Source organism: Mus caroli, unplaced genomic scaffold, assembly GCF_978045245.1.
Source record: "Mus caroli unplaced genomic scaffold, Mus_caroli_1 scaffold_16, whole genome shotgun sequence".
Classification (NCBI taxonomy): Eukaryota; Metazoa; Chordata; class Mammalia; order Rodentia; family Muridae; genus Mus; species Mus caroli.
The window spans coordinates 76634876-76650770 of NW_028227271.1; the positions used below are offsets into that span (position 1 = coordinate 76634876).

Consider the following 15895-nt stretch of genomic DNA (forward strand, 5'->3'; position numbering starts at 1 on the left):
GGAAGACCCATGCTTTTTTCTTTTTAATTTTTTTATCTTTTTTATTAGATATTTTCTTTATTTACATTTCAAATGCTATCCTGAAAGTTTCCTATACCCAACCCCCCCCCCACTCCCCTACCCAACCCACTCCCACTTCTTGGTCCTGGCGTTCCCCTGTACTGGGACATATAAAGTTTGCAAGACCTAGGGGCCTCTCTTTCCAATGATGGCCAACTAGGCCATCTTCTGATACATATGCAGCTAGAGACACGAGCTCTGGGGGTACTGGTTAGTTCATATTGTTGTTCCACCTATAGGGATGCAGACCCCTTCAGCTCCTTCGGTATTTTCTCTAGCTCCTCCATTGGGGGCCCTGTGTTCCATCCTATAGATGACTGTGAGCGGCTACCCTGGCAGCATTGTCCCATTGGGACAGAGCAGAGACCTGGGGGCACACACAAAGACCATCAGAATCACTGAAGAAACTCAAATGTGCAAAACCAGTGTGGGGTTTTGCAGAGGAAGAAAGGCATTAGAAAGCCACCCTCGAGTCCACTTGACAACTTCTGGAGGAGGAGGGAAATGCATCTAAGTTGGGTAATTTGCTGGTGATAGCATCGCCCAGAAAGCAACACCGGAAGAGAAACACAAGCAGGGACATTATGAGTCATGTCCCAGCTTCCCTGGTGAGGTGAAAAATCGGAAGCATGGGACCACCACCTGCTGCGTCTTGGGAATACCAGCGTGAGGCTGAGGCTATCCAATGGGATAGAGAAGAAACAGGCACAGGGGAACCTGGGGCTATCCTGAGGACAGAGAGCCAGGCACAGAATTCTTATATAGGAGCTGATGAGTCCTGTCCCCAAAGATCTAACAGTCCAGAGGATCAACCTACCAGGACACAGGCCAAGTGGGGACAACGGTAGTGGGAGAACCGTGTTCTTGCTTTTCAGATGCAGCTCTGTGTGTGTGTGTGTGTGTGTGTGTGTGTGTGTGTTCACCGATGCGCTGCAGAAGACCTAAGTACTACTAGTCTGGGCCAGAAGAGAACATGGGAGTGGGCACAGCGAGCAGAGAGAACTGGGGTCACAAGTTCAAGGGTTAGCACCAGCAGCTGAGGGAGAGCCAGGCAGGCACACTGAGGAGGCACGCTAACACAAGTCTGCTGTGATTGCTTTATGACTTCTAGACAGCCACTGAGACATTCATTCCCCATCTTCACACAGTGCTGTATGCCCGTGTCTAGTGTACAGAGAACTGGCGAGCACTGCCTGCAGAGATTCTTGAGGAATGATTGGGATGGAACACAGGAATGGGGCGGAGCCAAGACCTCTGAGGGGCCTGGAGGAGAAGCACTCCAGGGCCAGTGCCTAGGGGCCATTCAGTCCCTCTTTGGAGCCTCTCCTTTCCTGATCTTGAGATGCTTGGGGAGTGGTGAGGGGTGCTCGCTCAGGGGTGCTCGCTTACAGCTTTGAAAACCCTCAGAGCTTCATCTCACTTTCCTGTCTGTTTTATGATTTTTCCCTCACCAGCCTTTAGGCAGTTTTATTACTTTGTTCTGAGTTTTAAAATGAGTGTGTAGTGTTTCTTAAAGAGGGAACTAGAATGTTCCGGGTTCAGAGGGATTTGGAAGTACGTGGGAAATCACGCTGGACTGACGGTGAAGCCCTCAGAAAAATCCCAGCATCGGGAATGAGAGGAGGAGCTTCAGTTCAGTACCTCGCAGCTCCAGAGGGGGTGGGGGGCAGGACATAGCCTTAGCCCCACTCTGGTGATGCCTTTAACCCTACTGCAGAGTTTCCGGCAGAAGGTGACCATGTCCGGCTACGTGGTTCTGCTTGCTGACCTGTCCCTCTTTCCTTGTCCCTCCTAGCTTTCTGGTGGCTGCGAGCTGACGGTCGTGATTCATGACTTCACAGCCTGCAACAGCAATGAGCTGACCATCCGGCGTGGCCAGACAGTGGAGGTCCTGGAACGGCCTCACGACAAGCCCGACTGGTGTCTGGTGCGCACCACGGACAGGTCCCCTGCAGCAGAAGGCCTTGTGCCCTGTGGCTCACTGTGCATTGCCCATTCCCGAAGTAGCATGGAGATGGAGGGCATCTTCAACCACAAAGGTAAGCCATCCCCTCACGGGGGCAGCGAGAGCAGAGTGAGGCCTTGTCTGCCCTGCAGCTGGGCACACAGGACCCTCCTGTCAGGGTCCTTCGGCTCTGCAATGGAGACAGGAGTCCTCCCCTTACTAAAGCTAACCTCCTTTGCTGAAATGGAGGAGTAACTCAGGGCATCAGCTTCAAAGGGAGAACTCTCTCGGGCCGATGCCATTCGAAAGTGGAGAAGGAACAGGCACTGTGATTCCTCTGGTTGTCTTGAAGTAGGCAAGGGAAGGAAGCAGCAGGTACGGACGCAAATTTGGGCCTGAGTTATTCAGCCACTCCATTTCATAGTTGTGGAAATGAAGAGTCTGAGCATAACCCGCGCTCCACGGTAGCATGCACGGGGAGGATGGAGCTTACCATCACAGGCCTTCGGTGGTCCTGAGCTGAGAGGTGGCTTTCAGAGATCTGCTTTAAATTTGCAAAGCGCGAGGTATTTATTCCCAGACATCTCCTCTAGACTTGTGTCAGAGCAGAACCGCCCTTCTGTGGGTGTCAGCCTTCCTATGGAGACTGCCAAAGTCTTTACCCCAAACGCTCATGGGGGCTTCAGGGCCAAAGGCTGCTGAGTTTGAGTTAAGAGTGGCTTGTCCCGATGGAGGTGTGTGTGCTGCAGATGGGAAAGCACACTAGAGTTTGTGGGAAAGACACTGTGTCGCTATTGTATACTCTTTACCATGTGTTGAAATGCCACGTTCCTACAGGGGGTTAAGCAAACCATATTGTTTAAGTTAGATTTCTTTTGACATTCTCCAGTATGGTGAGTAGAGAGTTAAGCTGACAGACTCAGCTAGTGCTCTGTGCCTGTGGAGGAGGCTAGCTTTCTCATTCATCTTGGTGAGAAGTTTTGGAGACATCCTGCTCTGTGTGGAAGCACTGGTGTGTGGCTCATCTACAGGTGCAGTGGGCGGCATGGCCCCATCAGCCTTCCGTATAGGACGGAAGATGGATAGTTCCAGCGTTGGGGAACATAGCTGGTTTTATCTGAGAGAACACCACTCTACTCTGCCATCGTCAGGTTCCTTTCTACTGACTGTAGAATAGGCTAGCCGCTTCCCCTCCATGGTCTCCCCACAATCATCCTGACAGTCTGGTACCATCCTCTAGACACAGTGGCTAAATTCCCTCAGTTGAATGACACTGCCACAGGCCACGGCCTCCAGCTGGCCCAGCTAATTCTTTACAGCCGAGCTCTGGGTCCCCAAGGCCTTGCATGTGAACATACTGACACTTACTGAGGCACAGGATAAATGAGATCAGGAAAAGGCCAAGTATCGCTTTTCACCTCTGGAGACTCTGTAGGTTCAGTGTAGGCCTTTCTGTGACCAGGAACTCGGGGAGAAGTCCCCCAGCGCTCAACTCCACCTTTCTAGCCCACGGCTGGCCTGGGTTACCTGATCCACTCTAGCCCTTGAGCTTGGGTTGGAAATAAAGTTTCTCTGTCCTCCTATGGAGCCCCGGTGAACTTGAACATGCTGCGCACGGCTCTTGTACTGAAAGACTGTGTTTGTTTGAGCCTCTCCTGCCGGACAGTCTTTATTTCCTGGCACCCACAGTTGCAGCCTAGCTGAGGGGAGGGACGCCTCTGTGCTCGGCACACTCGACTCTGTCCTGAGCACTCCAGTGAACGCTGGGTTTCGGTATTTATAAGTGGCCATTTCGTTTCTCTGTCTCAACACGTTCGGTGAGGTCTAGCCTCTGAATGGCAGCCCTTCCACTCCCAGGCCTCTGGCATCCGGTCCTTACAGCCAGCTGTACCTGCTGTGAGCACAGTGGGTGGGTAAGGGCTCTGCTTTTGGTTCTATCCTTTTCCTGATTTGTTTTCACTTTCTCACAAGAAAACTGAAGGCTGTCTGTCTGCTCCCTCCGTGTCAGGACTTGCACAGCAGCAGAGCAGTAGCTGAGGCGGGGGAGTCCTTACCTTCAGGGTTCTCTGTGGGCTTCTGACCGACCATCCCACTGAGGTCAAGGCCAGGAAATGTAGCCTTGACCAGAGTTTCCATCCAGCAGACCAGAGGCCTTTGTCAGAAAGTCCAGGCAGCAAAGGGGTAGGAAGTAAAAATGACACCCAGAAAAGGATCCCTGTCCTTCAAAGGCCTCTGCCATCCCAAGAAGCGCAGTGCCTTGATCTGCCTCTGATCAGCCTATAACCCATCCTCCTACCTGCTGTGTAGGGAGAGGGGCCATGCCATTGTAATTGGTAAGGTATCGGTGTGTGCAGAACTGTTGGTGCCTACTGCGCATGTGTGTATTCTCACCTGGACCCTAATGCTGAGCCTCATTTCCCCATAAGAGGTCTGGGCTTGTCGGGTGCAGCAGTGAGGGAGGTAAGCCGAGAGCCAGTGCTTTCTCACGGGGCTCAGTCTTGTCCTTCTTTGGGTCAGTAAGGTCCCTTTGGCAATGTCAAATAAGCAAGTTGGCTTGCATGCTCCACCCCACAGATGCCCTGAGCGCAAAGACACAACCGTTATGTGTGTCTGTTTCTCTGTTAGTAATCCCTAAACATAGTTTCCTAGCGGACCAGAGTCTTAGCGCTCTGGCCATCCAGGCAGGAGGAAGAAGAAGGTCTGCCTCCCAGTTCAGTCTTGGCGGCTTTTCTCATAACGCACTGTCCCAACAGCTTACGTTTCCATCCTCCTTAAGTGCATAGCTCTATGGCCATTAGTGTTAACTGTCTGATTGCTTGTGAAGAACGAGCTGCTTAAAGGATCTCCATGAGTCTCTGTTGGACAGGGAGAATGCCTGTGATTCGTGAGGACCAGGTGTCCTGTCTCAAGACATACATGTCTGTATGGTGATTTCAGGAGGATAAACATGCAGCTCACATAAAATCAACTCAAAAAGACACTGAGTCACACAGCTTACGGTTCAACATGTTTTTGAGTGTGAAACTAGACTCAGCCGTGAACATTTATACCTCGGAGAGAGCTTTCCCGTGTGTGGACAAAGATGCTTCTGGGAGACTGTTTCTCCTATCCTCTGCAGACAGACAGATTGCCTGGGGTGTTGACACTCCCCTGGTCTGGCTGCCATTCTTCTCCCTCACAGCATCTTAGTCACTGACTCAGCAGACAGTGCTTGTACGAAAATAGAAAGTGGCTTCAGCAAATCCCCGCTTGACCGGTCTTCTCCGTCTGTGGTCTGTAGTCTGCTGTGACTTCAGAATCTAGAGCTGGCCTCCCTACGGGGCCCTGCCTTAGCTCAAAGCATGCACCTCACACAGAGAACCACCAGCGGCCATATTCCCTTGGGAACAGGCTTTGACTGGCTGGAAGTAGATGTCAGGTAATCTCTGCTAAACTCCAGCAAACCCAAGTGGTGGGTCCTTCCCAGTGTCTGGACTTGTAGAGCTTCTATTTGTTACACAAGTAAACAGGAATATCAGAAATGTCTGTATTTCCTATGAGACCATTTCAGAATACCTTGTGTGCCTTCTGATAGGTCCACCTGGGCAGTTAGTATTCTTGTATGTATGTATGTATGTATGCATGTACATATGTATGTATTCATTTTATGTGGAACTAAGGCTTGAATCCAGGACCTGGGGAGTGAAAGGCAAGTGTTCTACCACTAGCTGCACCCAGTCCACTGTTTTGCTTCTTATTTTGAGACAGGAATGGGCCTTTCTCTCTCTGTCTAGTGTCCTGGCATTTCTCAAGATGCTCAGCTTTTCTGATAACCCAGGCAGGCCATGCTCCGACCTCAGCCTACTGGGTACCGGAGATTATAGGCCCGAACTCCTAACCTCCTCACTGGGTGACTGCAGTACCCCAGGACGAAGTTTGAGAAACTGAGGCTGTTGAGGAAAGCAAGGTGTTACCGACATCCCTCAGCTAGGCAGGTTACTGTCACCGACTTCCCACTGGCTATTTTATTGTTAGTTTTATTATTGGATCCTGATAAAATGTGACTTTGTCTTAGAACAGTCTTGGGACGTCCTTCCCTGGTGCTCACCAGTGCAGTGTGTCTGGAAGATCACTTAGACCTATGGCCGGTGTCCCAGCATGAACCCCTGCTGTCCTGCTGGCCCCTACAGCCCTGCAACATAGCAGGATGTCTTAGAATAACACTGTCTGCCCCGCCCAACCATTTCAGCAAAGCGGGGCTTTGAGAAGAGACCTGGTGATTCTGGCTATTGTGGGGAGTGCTCACAGCTGCCCCTCCCTGTAAGGAGCCCTGAATGCTGACCACCTCTCTTCCTGCTGACTTTGCATGCGTAGGCTAGGACTTAATGTTCTTATCAGCTCCTGACATCCTAAGTTTCTATTCCTCAGAAAGTTTCCTTGAATAAAACTAATTCAAGTTTACATCTTCTCCTTATGTCAGCCCATAATGAGATGACAGGTGGGCTTTGATGTGTCTAGAAAAAAAAACCCAACAACCCAACGCCTACTTAGACAAAGCAGCTACACTTAAGGTGTTTATAATTATAGCTTGTTTTTTTCTCCTTTGAGTGAGAAAAATAAGGAACACAAACAAGAGAAAGAAAACCTTTTGTCTGGTGACTGAGGCCCAAAACTAGCAGTTGAAACTCAGTATCTACCCATCACCACAGCAAATCATATACCAGAAAGAACTGGCTGTGGCTTTGGGCTTTAACCACAGAACCTGTGGAGACATGGGCAGGTTCACACTGGCAGGCAGGCACAGGATCCTCACCCAAAGGCAACCTTCTCTTCAGTCCTCACTAAAAGTAAGGAAGTTCCCTGAAATGTCGCTGTTTGCTGGGTTTGCCCTGGACCACTTTCTCTCCTCCCCCCAGGTCTCAGCCAAGCTTTTCGTCTCTATCGCCTCTTCGTTAGATGGTTTCACCTCCTTGTTTGCATATCAGCCTTTTCAAACTGAACTGCCCCAGTTCCCTTGCCCAATCCATTTGCTAACTGGTAACATGGCCGCAGGCCTGACAGCTGTCCTGGTCATGTCCTGCACTCTCTGTAGTGAACAGTGTCTGATGCTGACATTGCCCTGTAGTCATTTTTGAGTTTATAGTTCTATATAAGGGTGTCTTCACAACCCTGTGCTTTTAACCAACATCTTTCCATAATGCCCCTCATCTTACAAACCAGATTCACTGTATCCTCACACCCCAAACCATTTGCCCTTCTTCTCAGTCCTGGCAACCACCTGTCACTTCCTGTTTTGGGGGGACTGGCTTGCTTTATCTAGTATAATGTCTTCAGGGTTTATCCTCTTCCATTATGTTCCTGAACACCCTTCCTTACGGCTGGTCTTGTACTCTTTGTATGTACATATACATCACTTTAATGAATTCTTGCTGTCCACAGGGCATCCAGATACCACCTTAAGTCTCTGCTGTGGGAATTATGGGTGTTAGTCCAGAAGTGGAATTACTGGACAGCAAGCTACTAAACAGTGTCTTCCCTCAGGTGTGTTTTGAAATCTAATCCCCATCATGTTAGTCTTAACAGGTGGGGCTAGGGCAGGGCTCTCGGGAGCAGAATCAGTGTCCTTAGGAAGGAGCCCTAGGAACCCTTTGTCCTTCCACCAAGCAAGAACAGAGGCCTCATCTCTGAGAGACAGACCTTACCAAACACTGAGTCTGCTAGCACCTTTATCATGGATGTGGGCTGTCTTTAAATACCCCGTTTTAAGAATGTTGTTGCAGCAGTAGGAATAAACAGAGTTACAATAATCCCACCTTCAAATTGTAGAGAATGCCATATCTGCCTTGTTGGTTTTATGTCAGCAACGTACTTCAAATAGATTCTCTTTTCTCCCTCTCTGCTATTACCTGTTGCACAAAGGTACAAACACAGACACACACGCACACACAGACACACACGCGCACACACACACACTTCCTGTGGGACAGCCTTCCCCTACCCGCCCCCAAACATCTCTGCCTAGCTCATATCACCAATCAAAAAAATCTTTAGAAAAAGTCTAAGGAAACAAGCCATCCATCCATGCAGTGATTATGTAGAAGAGAGGTTCGACAGAATTGATCTTGATCTGGTTCACAAGTGTTTGCCCACATTAGGGCAACCTGGAAAGAGCCACCACAGTCTTAAAAGCTCCGGTGATGGAAGACAGAGAAACTGTCAGAGAACTCACTGGAAGAGCTTTAAACAGATTGCAGTGAGTGATGGCTGTGAGTGTCAGGCTGAGCTTGCAGATATCAGAGCAGACAGACTACAAATAAACCAGAACTACAAATAAACTGCAGGCTGATAAAAAGGAGCAGAGAAACTCCCCGAGCATCCACACTGAAAGGTAGCCACACACAGAGAAAATGGGCACATTGTTTGCCCGGCCACAGAGGGATATGTTGAGGATTCCCCAGCTAGAGCACAGGCTCGGCAAGGTAGCAAGGAGAGAAGCAAGTGCTCCCCCCTTGTGACCCCACTGTCCAATCCTGTCTCTCTGTAACGCTAACTTCATACACCAGGCAGATTGATTTTCTAGGGCCATCACGCGAAATTCAAAGAAATAAATGCCGTTGTGCCGAAGGTTACTCCTGAATTGACTTATCATTTCTTGGGATGGGTGGCTGCATGGTCAGGGCCTGTGCTGGAGTCACTGAGTGCCACAGCTCATTCTGATCATGACCACGATGTCAGGATGAGTCAGCATGTGTTTACACTGGGTGCCAATTACAGTGTGTCTGAGGGCTTATCTGCCCCCCCCCCCCCCCCCCCCCGTGGATGCTGTCCTCAGCTCAGCCCTATCGTCTGCACAGGTGAGGTCACGGCTGCGCCTGATAGCTCCTGTTCTCTTCTTTACCCTGTGGGTTTAGGATGAGGCCAGATCTCCCCCTCCTTCCCTGAGGTCTACAGATGGGGATGGGAACTTCATCATGTCACCAGGTATGTTTACACTCAAAAAGCCACACCCAGGCCACCCATACTCCCAGCTGACCCCAAAACATAGAGTATGTCCAGTGTTTTTCCCTTCGAGACCAAGCAGTAGTAGTGATTACCGTGCCCCATCCAAACCACATTCCCAGCCCTCAAGACAACTCCAGCCCTTCCGGTCACAGTAGAGACAGCAGAAGAAGGCTTGCCCCAGTCACAGAGCTCCGGTCTCGCCCTCTGATTCACCTTGGATAGAAAGTTCAAGATTCAGATTCCAGCACCAAGGACCTCAGTAGCATGGGGCCAGTCCAGGCTGCACCATGGACACCAAGAGCAAATGCATTTTTGGAGCCTGCTCTGAACTAAGAGTGACTTACAGTCACCCTCACCTCCAGACCTCCTCATCCTGGCAGCAAGCCTCAGACGAGAATGGGTACCCGCGGCCGTCCACAAGCCTGGGCCTCAGCATCCCCTAAAGCATCTCATGATTTTCCTCCGTTCACTCCAGCAGACGACTCCTAAGCTGCCTGTCTCGGATGAGACTGAAATAACTCCTGACTTTTAAGTGACCTAAAACAGTTCCAAAAAGTGTAGGGTATCAGAGTCTTTAGTGACATTAACAATAGATTCCAGCGTGTTTGGGCATTTGCGTCATACCACAGGGACCCTGCCACCAGAGAACACCCCAGGTTCACGAAGGCATTTCAAACCCATACCTGCCCACGTGTTCTTAAAAACACATACAATGGAGGATCTGTGTGCGGCTTTTTAATTCAATTGGAAAGCGCTGTTTTATTCTGTTTGAACAGCTGCTAATGTAAATCCCTGTGGGAAGAAAAACTCAAGAACATGGAGTCGCACCAAGAATTAAAAACATCGCCCCTCTCCTGGGCACTGCACATCCGAGACCGAGTAATGAATCCCAGACCCCGTGATTAAGAAGTGCTTTCTGTGGAGCGTATAATTACGGAGCCACACAAGCCGCTATTATTCTGCAGAGGGCCTCGTGTTGGGAGCCTTTCCCCCATTCCAGCTTTACATTAAGTATTTCTCAGAACAGGAACAATCCAAGAGCAGGCAGCACCCATGTTAGGTCGTTAGAAAATGATAGCTGCCGCCAAGGCATAAACAGTGAGCAAGAGACCCATCTTCCCACACCTGTTCTAAATGGCCTGCTGGGCCGTGATGCACACCTGCAATCCCAGCACTCAGGAGGCAGACATAGGATTGTGAGTTCGAGGCCAGCCTGGCTTACCTAACAATACCCCGTCTTAAAAACAAACAAGCAAGCAAACCAATAAGCCATAGGTGCTGGGTGAGGGAAAACAAAGAGGGACTGTGGTTGAGCAGGGGATGGCAAACAGGCCAGCAGGGCTGTGGGAGGGACTGGGGCTCCGGACCTTCTTCCACCTCTCAGTCTCTGGAAGATAGACTTTAAAACTGGCCATACAGAGACAGCAGAGTGCAGATAACCAGTCCGATGAGGCCTCCTCCTTCAGAGTGTACATCCCGGAGAGTGCGAGCTGTCAGAAGCAGAAGGTGTGCCATGGGAGCTCTCCACGCGCAGTGCTTGGTCTCTTGGGGTGGCATCATGTGAGAGCAGCCGCATGAGGTGAACCTGTTCTGTTTCCTCAGGCCTCTGGAGGTGGGCCTGGCAGACTAGACTGACTATGTGTCCCTGTGTTCAGGGAGACGTAAGGTGATGCTTTGGCCAAGGTCCTGGACTAACTTCCATGACGCAGAATTCGGATAGCTTTGGCTATCGATGCTCACTCTAAACTAATATACACAGTGAATGGGTAATGCAGCTGAAACCAGTTCTTTTTGAACTCTAAGAAGAGGAACCTACGTCAGAGAACAAAGCCGTAATATTTGTTTCTAGTAAATTCAGAGTTCTACATTCATGGGGAGGCACAGGAAGAGGAGAGGAAGAGGCGAGCACAGGGCTATTTCCAGACCACTCACAATAAAGAGTTCCGGAGCTGGCTCACAGTGCAGGCGGGGGGAAATGAGCCTGTTTGAAAGGCCCTTCAAATAATAAACACCTCTGTCCTTGTCCCATGCTTGGTTTGAAAGTTTGGGGAAAATCATGACCCTGAGCAGTCAGCAGTGTGGAACGACCACGCTGCCCAGAGTGTCCCAGGACCTACTGCTCAGCCCACTCCGGGGCTGCTCAGCACACGGCATGACCGGTCAGCCCAAAGAGTAGTGGCTATGCCCAGAAAAGACCTCTGTAGACACCCACACAGAACACAAGAGGAGCAGAGGGCGAAAGTCCGCGCTTGGAACTCAGCCTTCCGTACCTCTTATGTTCCCTCCAGAATCCATCAGTAGAAATGGACGGTGTACAGGGGAGAGTCCTTTACATTGTATTGGCAAAATCTGTTGTGAAATGTTAGTCTTAAGAATGTGACTCCTGCAGGAAGCTGAGAGACTCCAAAGGAGACAGGAAGCTGTTGAGCTCACAGAGGAGCTGTCTGACAAAGTGGTTTGATTCGTAAGTTCATAACTTAGAAAGATGCATAACTCTGCACAGTTTGGAGGAAGAGATCCAGGCTGATTTTTCAGCATGCACTGAGAGGCGGCAAACCATCTCCACTCCGTAAACTGCTGCAGTTTGCTCTGAGTGGGAGACTCCCAATTCATGTCTCTTCCATTAAACGTGCAATCAAAATGTAAATATTTTGGAGAGATTAACAAATATTTCCGTACATATGCCTGCTCTATAGGAAAATCTCTCTCAGAAGTCAACCTGATAGATACAGGACTCATGATTGAATCCAAAGGAGTGGTTTTTAAGAGTGATTCCCCACTATGGGGTAAAAATGGACTTAGAGAGTTTAAGGGGCTTGGTACACATCAAATCCTATGGGTCTTGGTAATAAAAGTTATATTTATGCAAACATCACTGTATGGCAAGTTTTATTGAGATTTTTTTACTTGCTTAACTTATAAATCATTCAAGTATTTTCCTTGAAAATTTGATTTTTCCCTTGAGCCCATTAATTCTGTTTCTATAAGCTATAAATATATGTTCCCATGAATCGAGTGATACACATGCTAAGTTATTGAAGCATGCAAGGCCTCTGTGAGCTACAGTACTCAGCAAGCTACAATACCCAGTGAATTCTGCTTGTGTGTGCTTAGAGCATTATACACTAATGACAAAGGTAGGAGCAAGACTGCCCTGCACTGCCTTGTGCACACCCCTGCCGTGTCCACATCTAAATGTTCTCATTCTGATGCTGTCAGACTAGACATGGGCCGTCCAGTGTATGAGCCGTGCTTTCATCTGCTTGGAGACTATGTCTCACTCTGAGGTACGGTGTGTATACCTTAAGCATAGGAATTTGGAGAGAGACACATTTCAGTAAAAACAGAGCGGACAAACTGAAAATTTGTGTATCGGCATTGCATAGCTTTCTTTACATTTCACCCTCTGTGGCTGGTGTGTGTGTGTGTGTGTCTGTCTGTCTGTCTGTCTGTCTGTCAGTGTGTGTAGGTCTGTTACCCAAAGCTGACTCCAAAAGCTGGTGTGTGAGGTTCACTATACCCTTGCCTTTGCTCCTGAAAGATGGGACCCTCCCACAGCTACCCACAAAAGGTCAGTTATGAGAATTCTGACATGACCATTCTAAAAACCTGACCCTACTACCTAAAGAAGCCGCTTATGGGAAATGCACATCTTCTTTCCTGTCCTACCTTAGTTAGCCACAGAATCCACTCACAGGCCATTCATGAATGTGTGGATGAGGGGAAACCGTGCTTTGCGTACGCATTTGTGGCCTTCTTGGGGGAGTTAGAAGGCCTGCCTTGTTCAGAAGCCATGTGACGTGGTCTCTCTCCCTCTTCCTTGAAAGAGCTAGAAGACTCCCCCTCAGGCCCTGACCCCGTAACGTGCAACACTCTGAAATGACACAGAACTGAGGTATCAGAAGCATCCGTTGGTGTTCGGGGCTAGCTAGCTACATTGCTCTGATCTGGGAAGGAGGGGGGTCACCCATTTTTGTTTCTGTTTTTAGAAGCCGCCGTCATCTTGCATATACCACATCACGCTGAGGCCTCAGAGAATGTCACAGGATGATTTAACATAAAAAACAGGAGTCTGTTGAAGAAAGAAGAACTCACATCTTTTCTGAAAAGACAGTAAATAAAGCAAGGCAAAGGAGCCTCTTGGGTTTCCTGGCTCTCTGTTGCGGGGTTTGAATGTCCCACAAAGGTGCTTTTGTAGACTGCCCACTGCACAGAGAGCAGTGGAGACTCACATGCGAATGGGGCCCTAAGAAGCAGAGTTCTGTCATTCCGTGCCCTTCCCCCCCCCCCCCCCAGGGCAGGAGGTATTATCTTGGAGTAAAGAAACAGGAGCAGGCTTCTCGGGACAGGAGTATCTTTGTGCATGGAACCTGAGAGACAGCATCAGGAGCCACAGCTGTGCTTGAAGCCAGCACTGTGGGCATATTGTGCAGAGCGGAAACACCAGGAGAGGATGGGGGCCACAGAGATCACACAAGGAAATGAAGTGTGTTCTTCCAGAGAGCCAGCACTGCCAGTCCCAGGGCCGGCAGGGTGCTCGGATCCCTGAGAACAGACTCTGACCTCGCCTGTCCTTTTTGAAAACTTTTTTCATATTTCTGTTTCTTTAGCTATTTGCAATAACATAACATACTTGTTTTTAGCTTTGGGGAAAGCTGCAGAAGTAGACTTCTGTGTTTTGCGTGCCCCCGCCCTTGGTAGCATCACCCCAAGCTAAACACCCATCCTAACTCTAAAGTGACAGCCTGGGCATTCTGGCTCTGTGCTGTAGGATGCACTACTTTGAGTTTACTTGATGTTTTTGTCAGAGTTAATGTTTCAAGGCCATTTTGGCAGGAGCAGTATTGAAGCAGGGACCACAGGAGAGGCCTGCTGTGCCTCGCTGTGAACTAATCCTCAGCACAGTTAGAGCCGTGGCTGTAGTACCTCCCCACCCTAGTTGCTGGCTTCCTGATGGTAATTAATCAATGCCACGTGATGTTATATTTTTATAAACTATGCAAATATTCCTTCTGGTCCTGCTCTGCTTTTGGCCCCATCAGTGGTTCCGCCTCCAGCTGTGATTCATGCACCGTCGCCTAGGGGCACTGCCTGTTTCTCTGTAAGGAAAAGCTGTCGCTTATCACCTTCATTTAGTTAGTTATCTATTACTCGGGTTTCTGACATCTTTCACGCAGCCAGGACACCCCATTTCCCAACAGAATTCCAGTGTCAGGCATTAGGAGCCCTTCCCCAGAGCTATTGCCAGGTTCCTCCCATGTGGCCTCACTTGTATGGCAAGAAGTTTGTGTCTGTGAGGCCTCCATCCTGAGGTCACCCACTTCCACAGGGAGCTGTCCTGGTCCCTCCTACTGCAAAAGAAGCTGCGTGGTGGAGCCATTATCTCAGGCCCTCCCAGGAGAGGTGAAGGTGTGTGTGTGTACCACCTTTTTTTTTTTTGGTTTTTTGAGACAGGGTTTCTCTGTATAGCCCTGGTTGTCCTGGAACTCACTTTGTAGACCAGGCTGGCCTCGAACTCAGAAATCCGCCTGCCTTTGCCTCCCGAGTGCTGGGATTAAAGGCGTGCGCCACCACGCCCGGCTGTGTGTACCATCTTAACACCACCAACTGTTGCTGCCCAAGTGTGCCTGCCTAGCCTTCCTCCTTTCCCCGTTTGAACCTCTCTCTATAACAGTTAGATACCTGGGTGCCACTGTTCACATTCCTTCAACCATATTAAACTTGTGTCGTCTCCTAGTGAGATATTTTCATAGCTAGAATACTCAGCATCCAGCAGTCATTTGAGAATCACTAACCCATCTTCCTGTGAGTGGCAGGCCCCTCCCGCTCTTCTTGCTGGTCTCGGTTCGCAGTGTGCAGTAAGGATGTGTTTGTGGAGCTGACCTATTACTTGGTCTGCCCTTCCCTTTCTGCTTCCCTGTGCTGGTTTCAGGCTTCACTGTGTCTGTGCTCCACTCTGGGCACATAGACACACACACCTCACCTCCCTGCTAGCTTGCTGGGTCTGCCTGACAGAACCAACTGATTGGAGTTGCAGAAATGTGTTTTATTGCAGAAAATGTATTTCTGGAGGCTCAGTCGTAGGGATGAAGGTATCGGTATGGTTGGTTTCTTCCTAAGCCTGTGATTGGCTGTCACCCATGGTTACTGTGAGCACAGGGCCTAACTCTGACTCTCTGTCCTGTTCTCCTTTGTACAAAGATGCCAGCCATTGTCTAGAGTTTAGACTGGCTCCTTTTGTACTTGTTTGTTAAGCTAGGGTCTTACTCTATAATTACATATATATTACATATATATGTGTGTGTGTATGTATATATGCACACATACATACATATACACACATACACTATAGATATGTTACCTATCTATATAATATGTAGATATCCCACGCTATCCTGAGACTCACTAGGTAGTTTAAACTGGCATTAGATTCATGGCAATCTTTCTGTCTTGGCCTCCCAAGGACAGGATTTCAGGCATGAGTCACCCACAGTGCCTGATCCATAGGACTCCACTGTAACCCAGTTGCCTCTTTGAACTCTGTCTAAAAACACATTCTAGTCAAGGGCACTGGAGTTTAGGACTCCATTGAATACATTTGGAGGACCGCAGGTTAGCCTATAACTTTTTTTAAAATATTTTTTATTAGGTATTTTCCTCATTTACATTTCCAGTGCTATTCCAAAAGTCCCCCATACCCTCCCCCCCTCCCCTACCCACCCACTCCCACTTTTTGGCCCTGGCGTTCCCCTGTACTGGGGCATATAAAGTTTGCAAGTCCAATGGGCCTCTCTTCCAGTGATGGCCGACTAGGCCATCTTTTGATACATATGCAGCTAGAGTCAAGAGCTCCAGGGTACTGGGTAGTTCATAGTGTTGTTCCACCTATAGGGTTGCAGATCCCTTTAG

The 15895-nt window shown here is 49.2% G+C and overlaps 1 protein-coding gene across 3 annotated transcripts in view; it reads left to right on the forward strand.

Moving 5' to 3' along the window:
• Trio (trio Rho guanine nucleotide exchange factor) overlaps window positions 1-15895 on the forward strand; it is a 286800-nt gene that overhangs the window by 212325 nt on the left and 58580 nt on the right. For all 3 annotated transcript variants that reach the window (XM_029469546.2, XM_029469548.2, XM_021182742.3), the window contains exon 34: window positions 1856-2099. In XM_029469546.2, the coding sequence (XP_029325406.1) occupies window positions 1856-2099 (244 nt within the window). The remainder of the gene's footprint in view (window positions 1-1855; window positions 2100-15895) is intronic.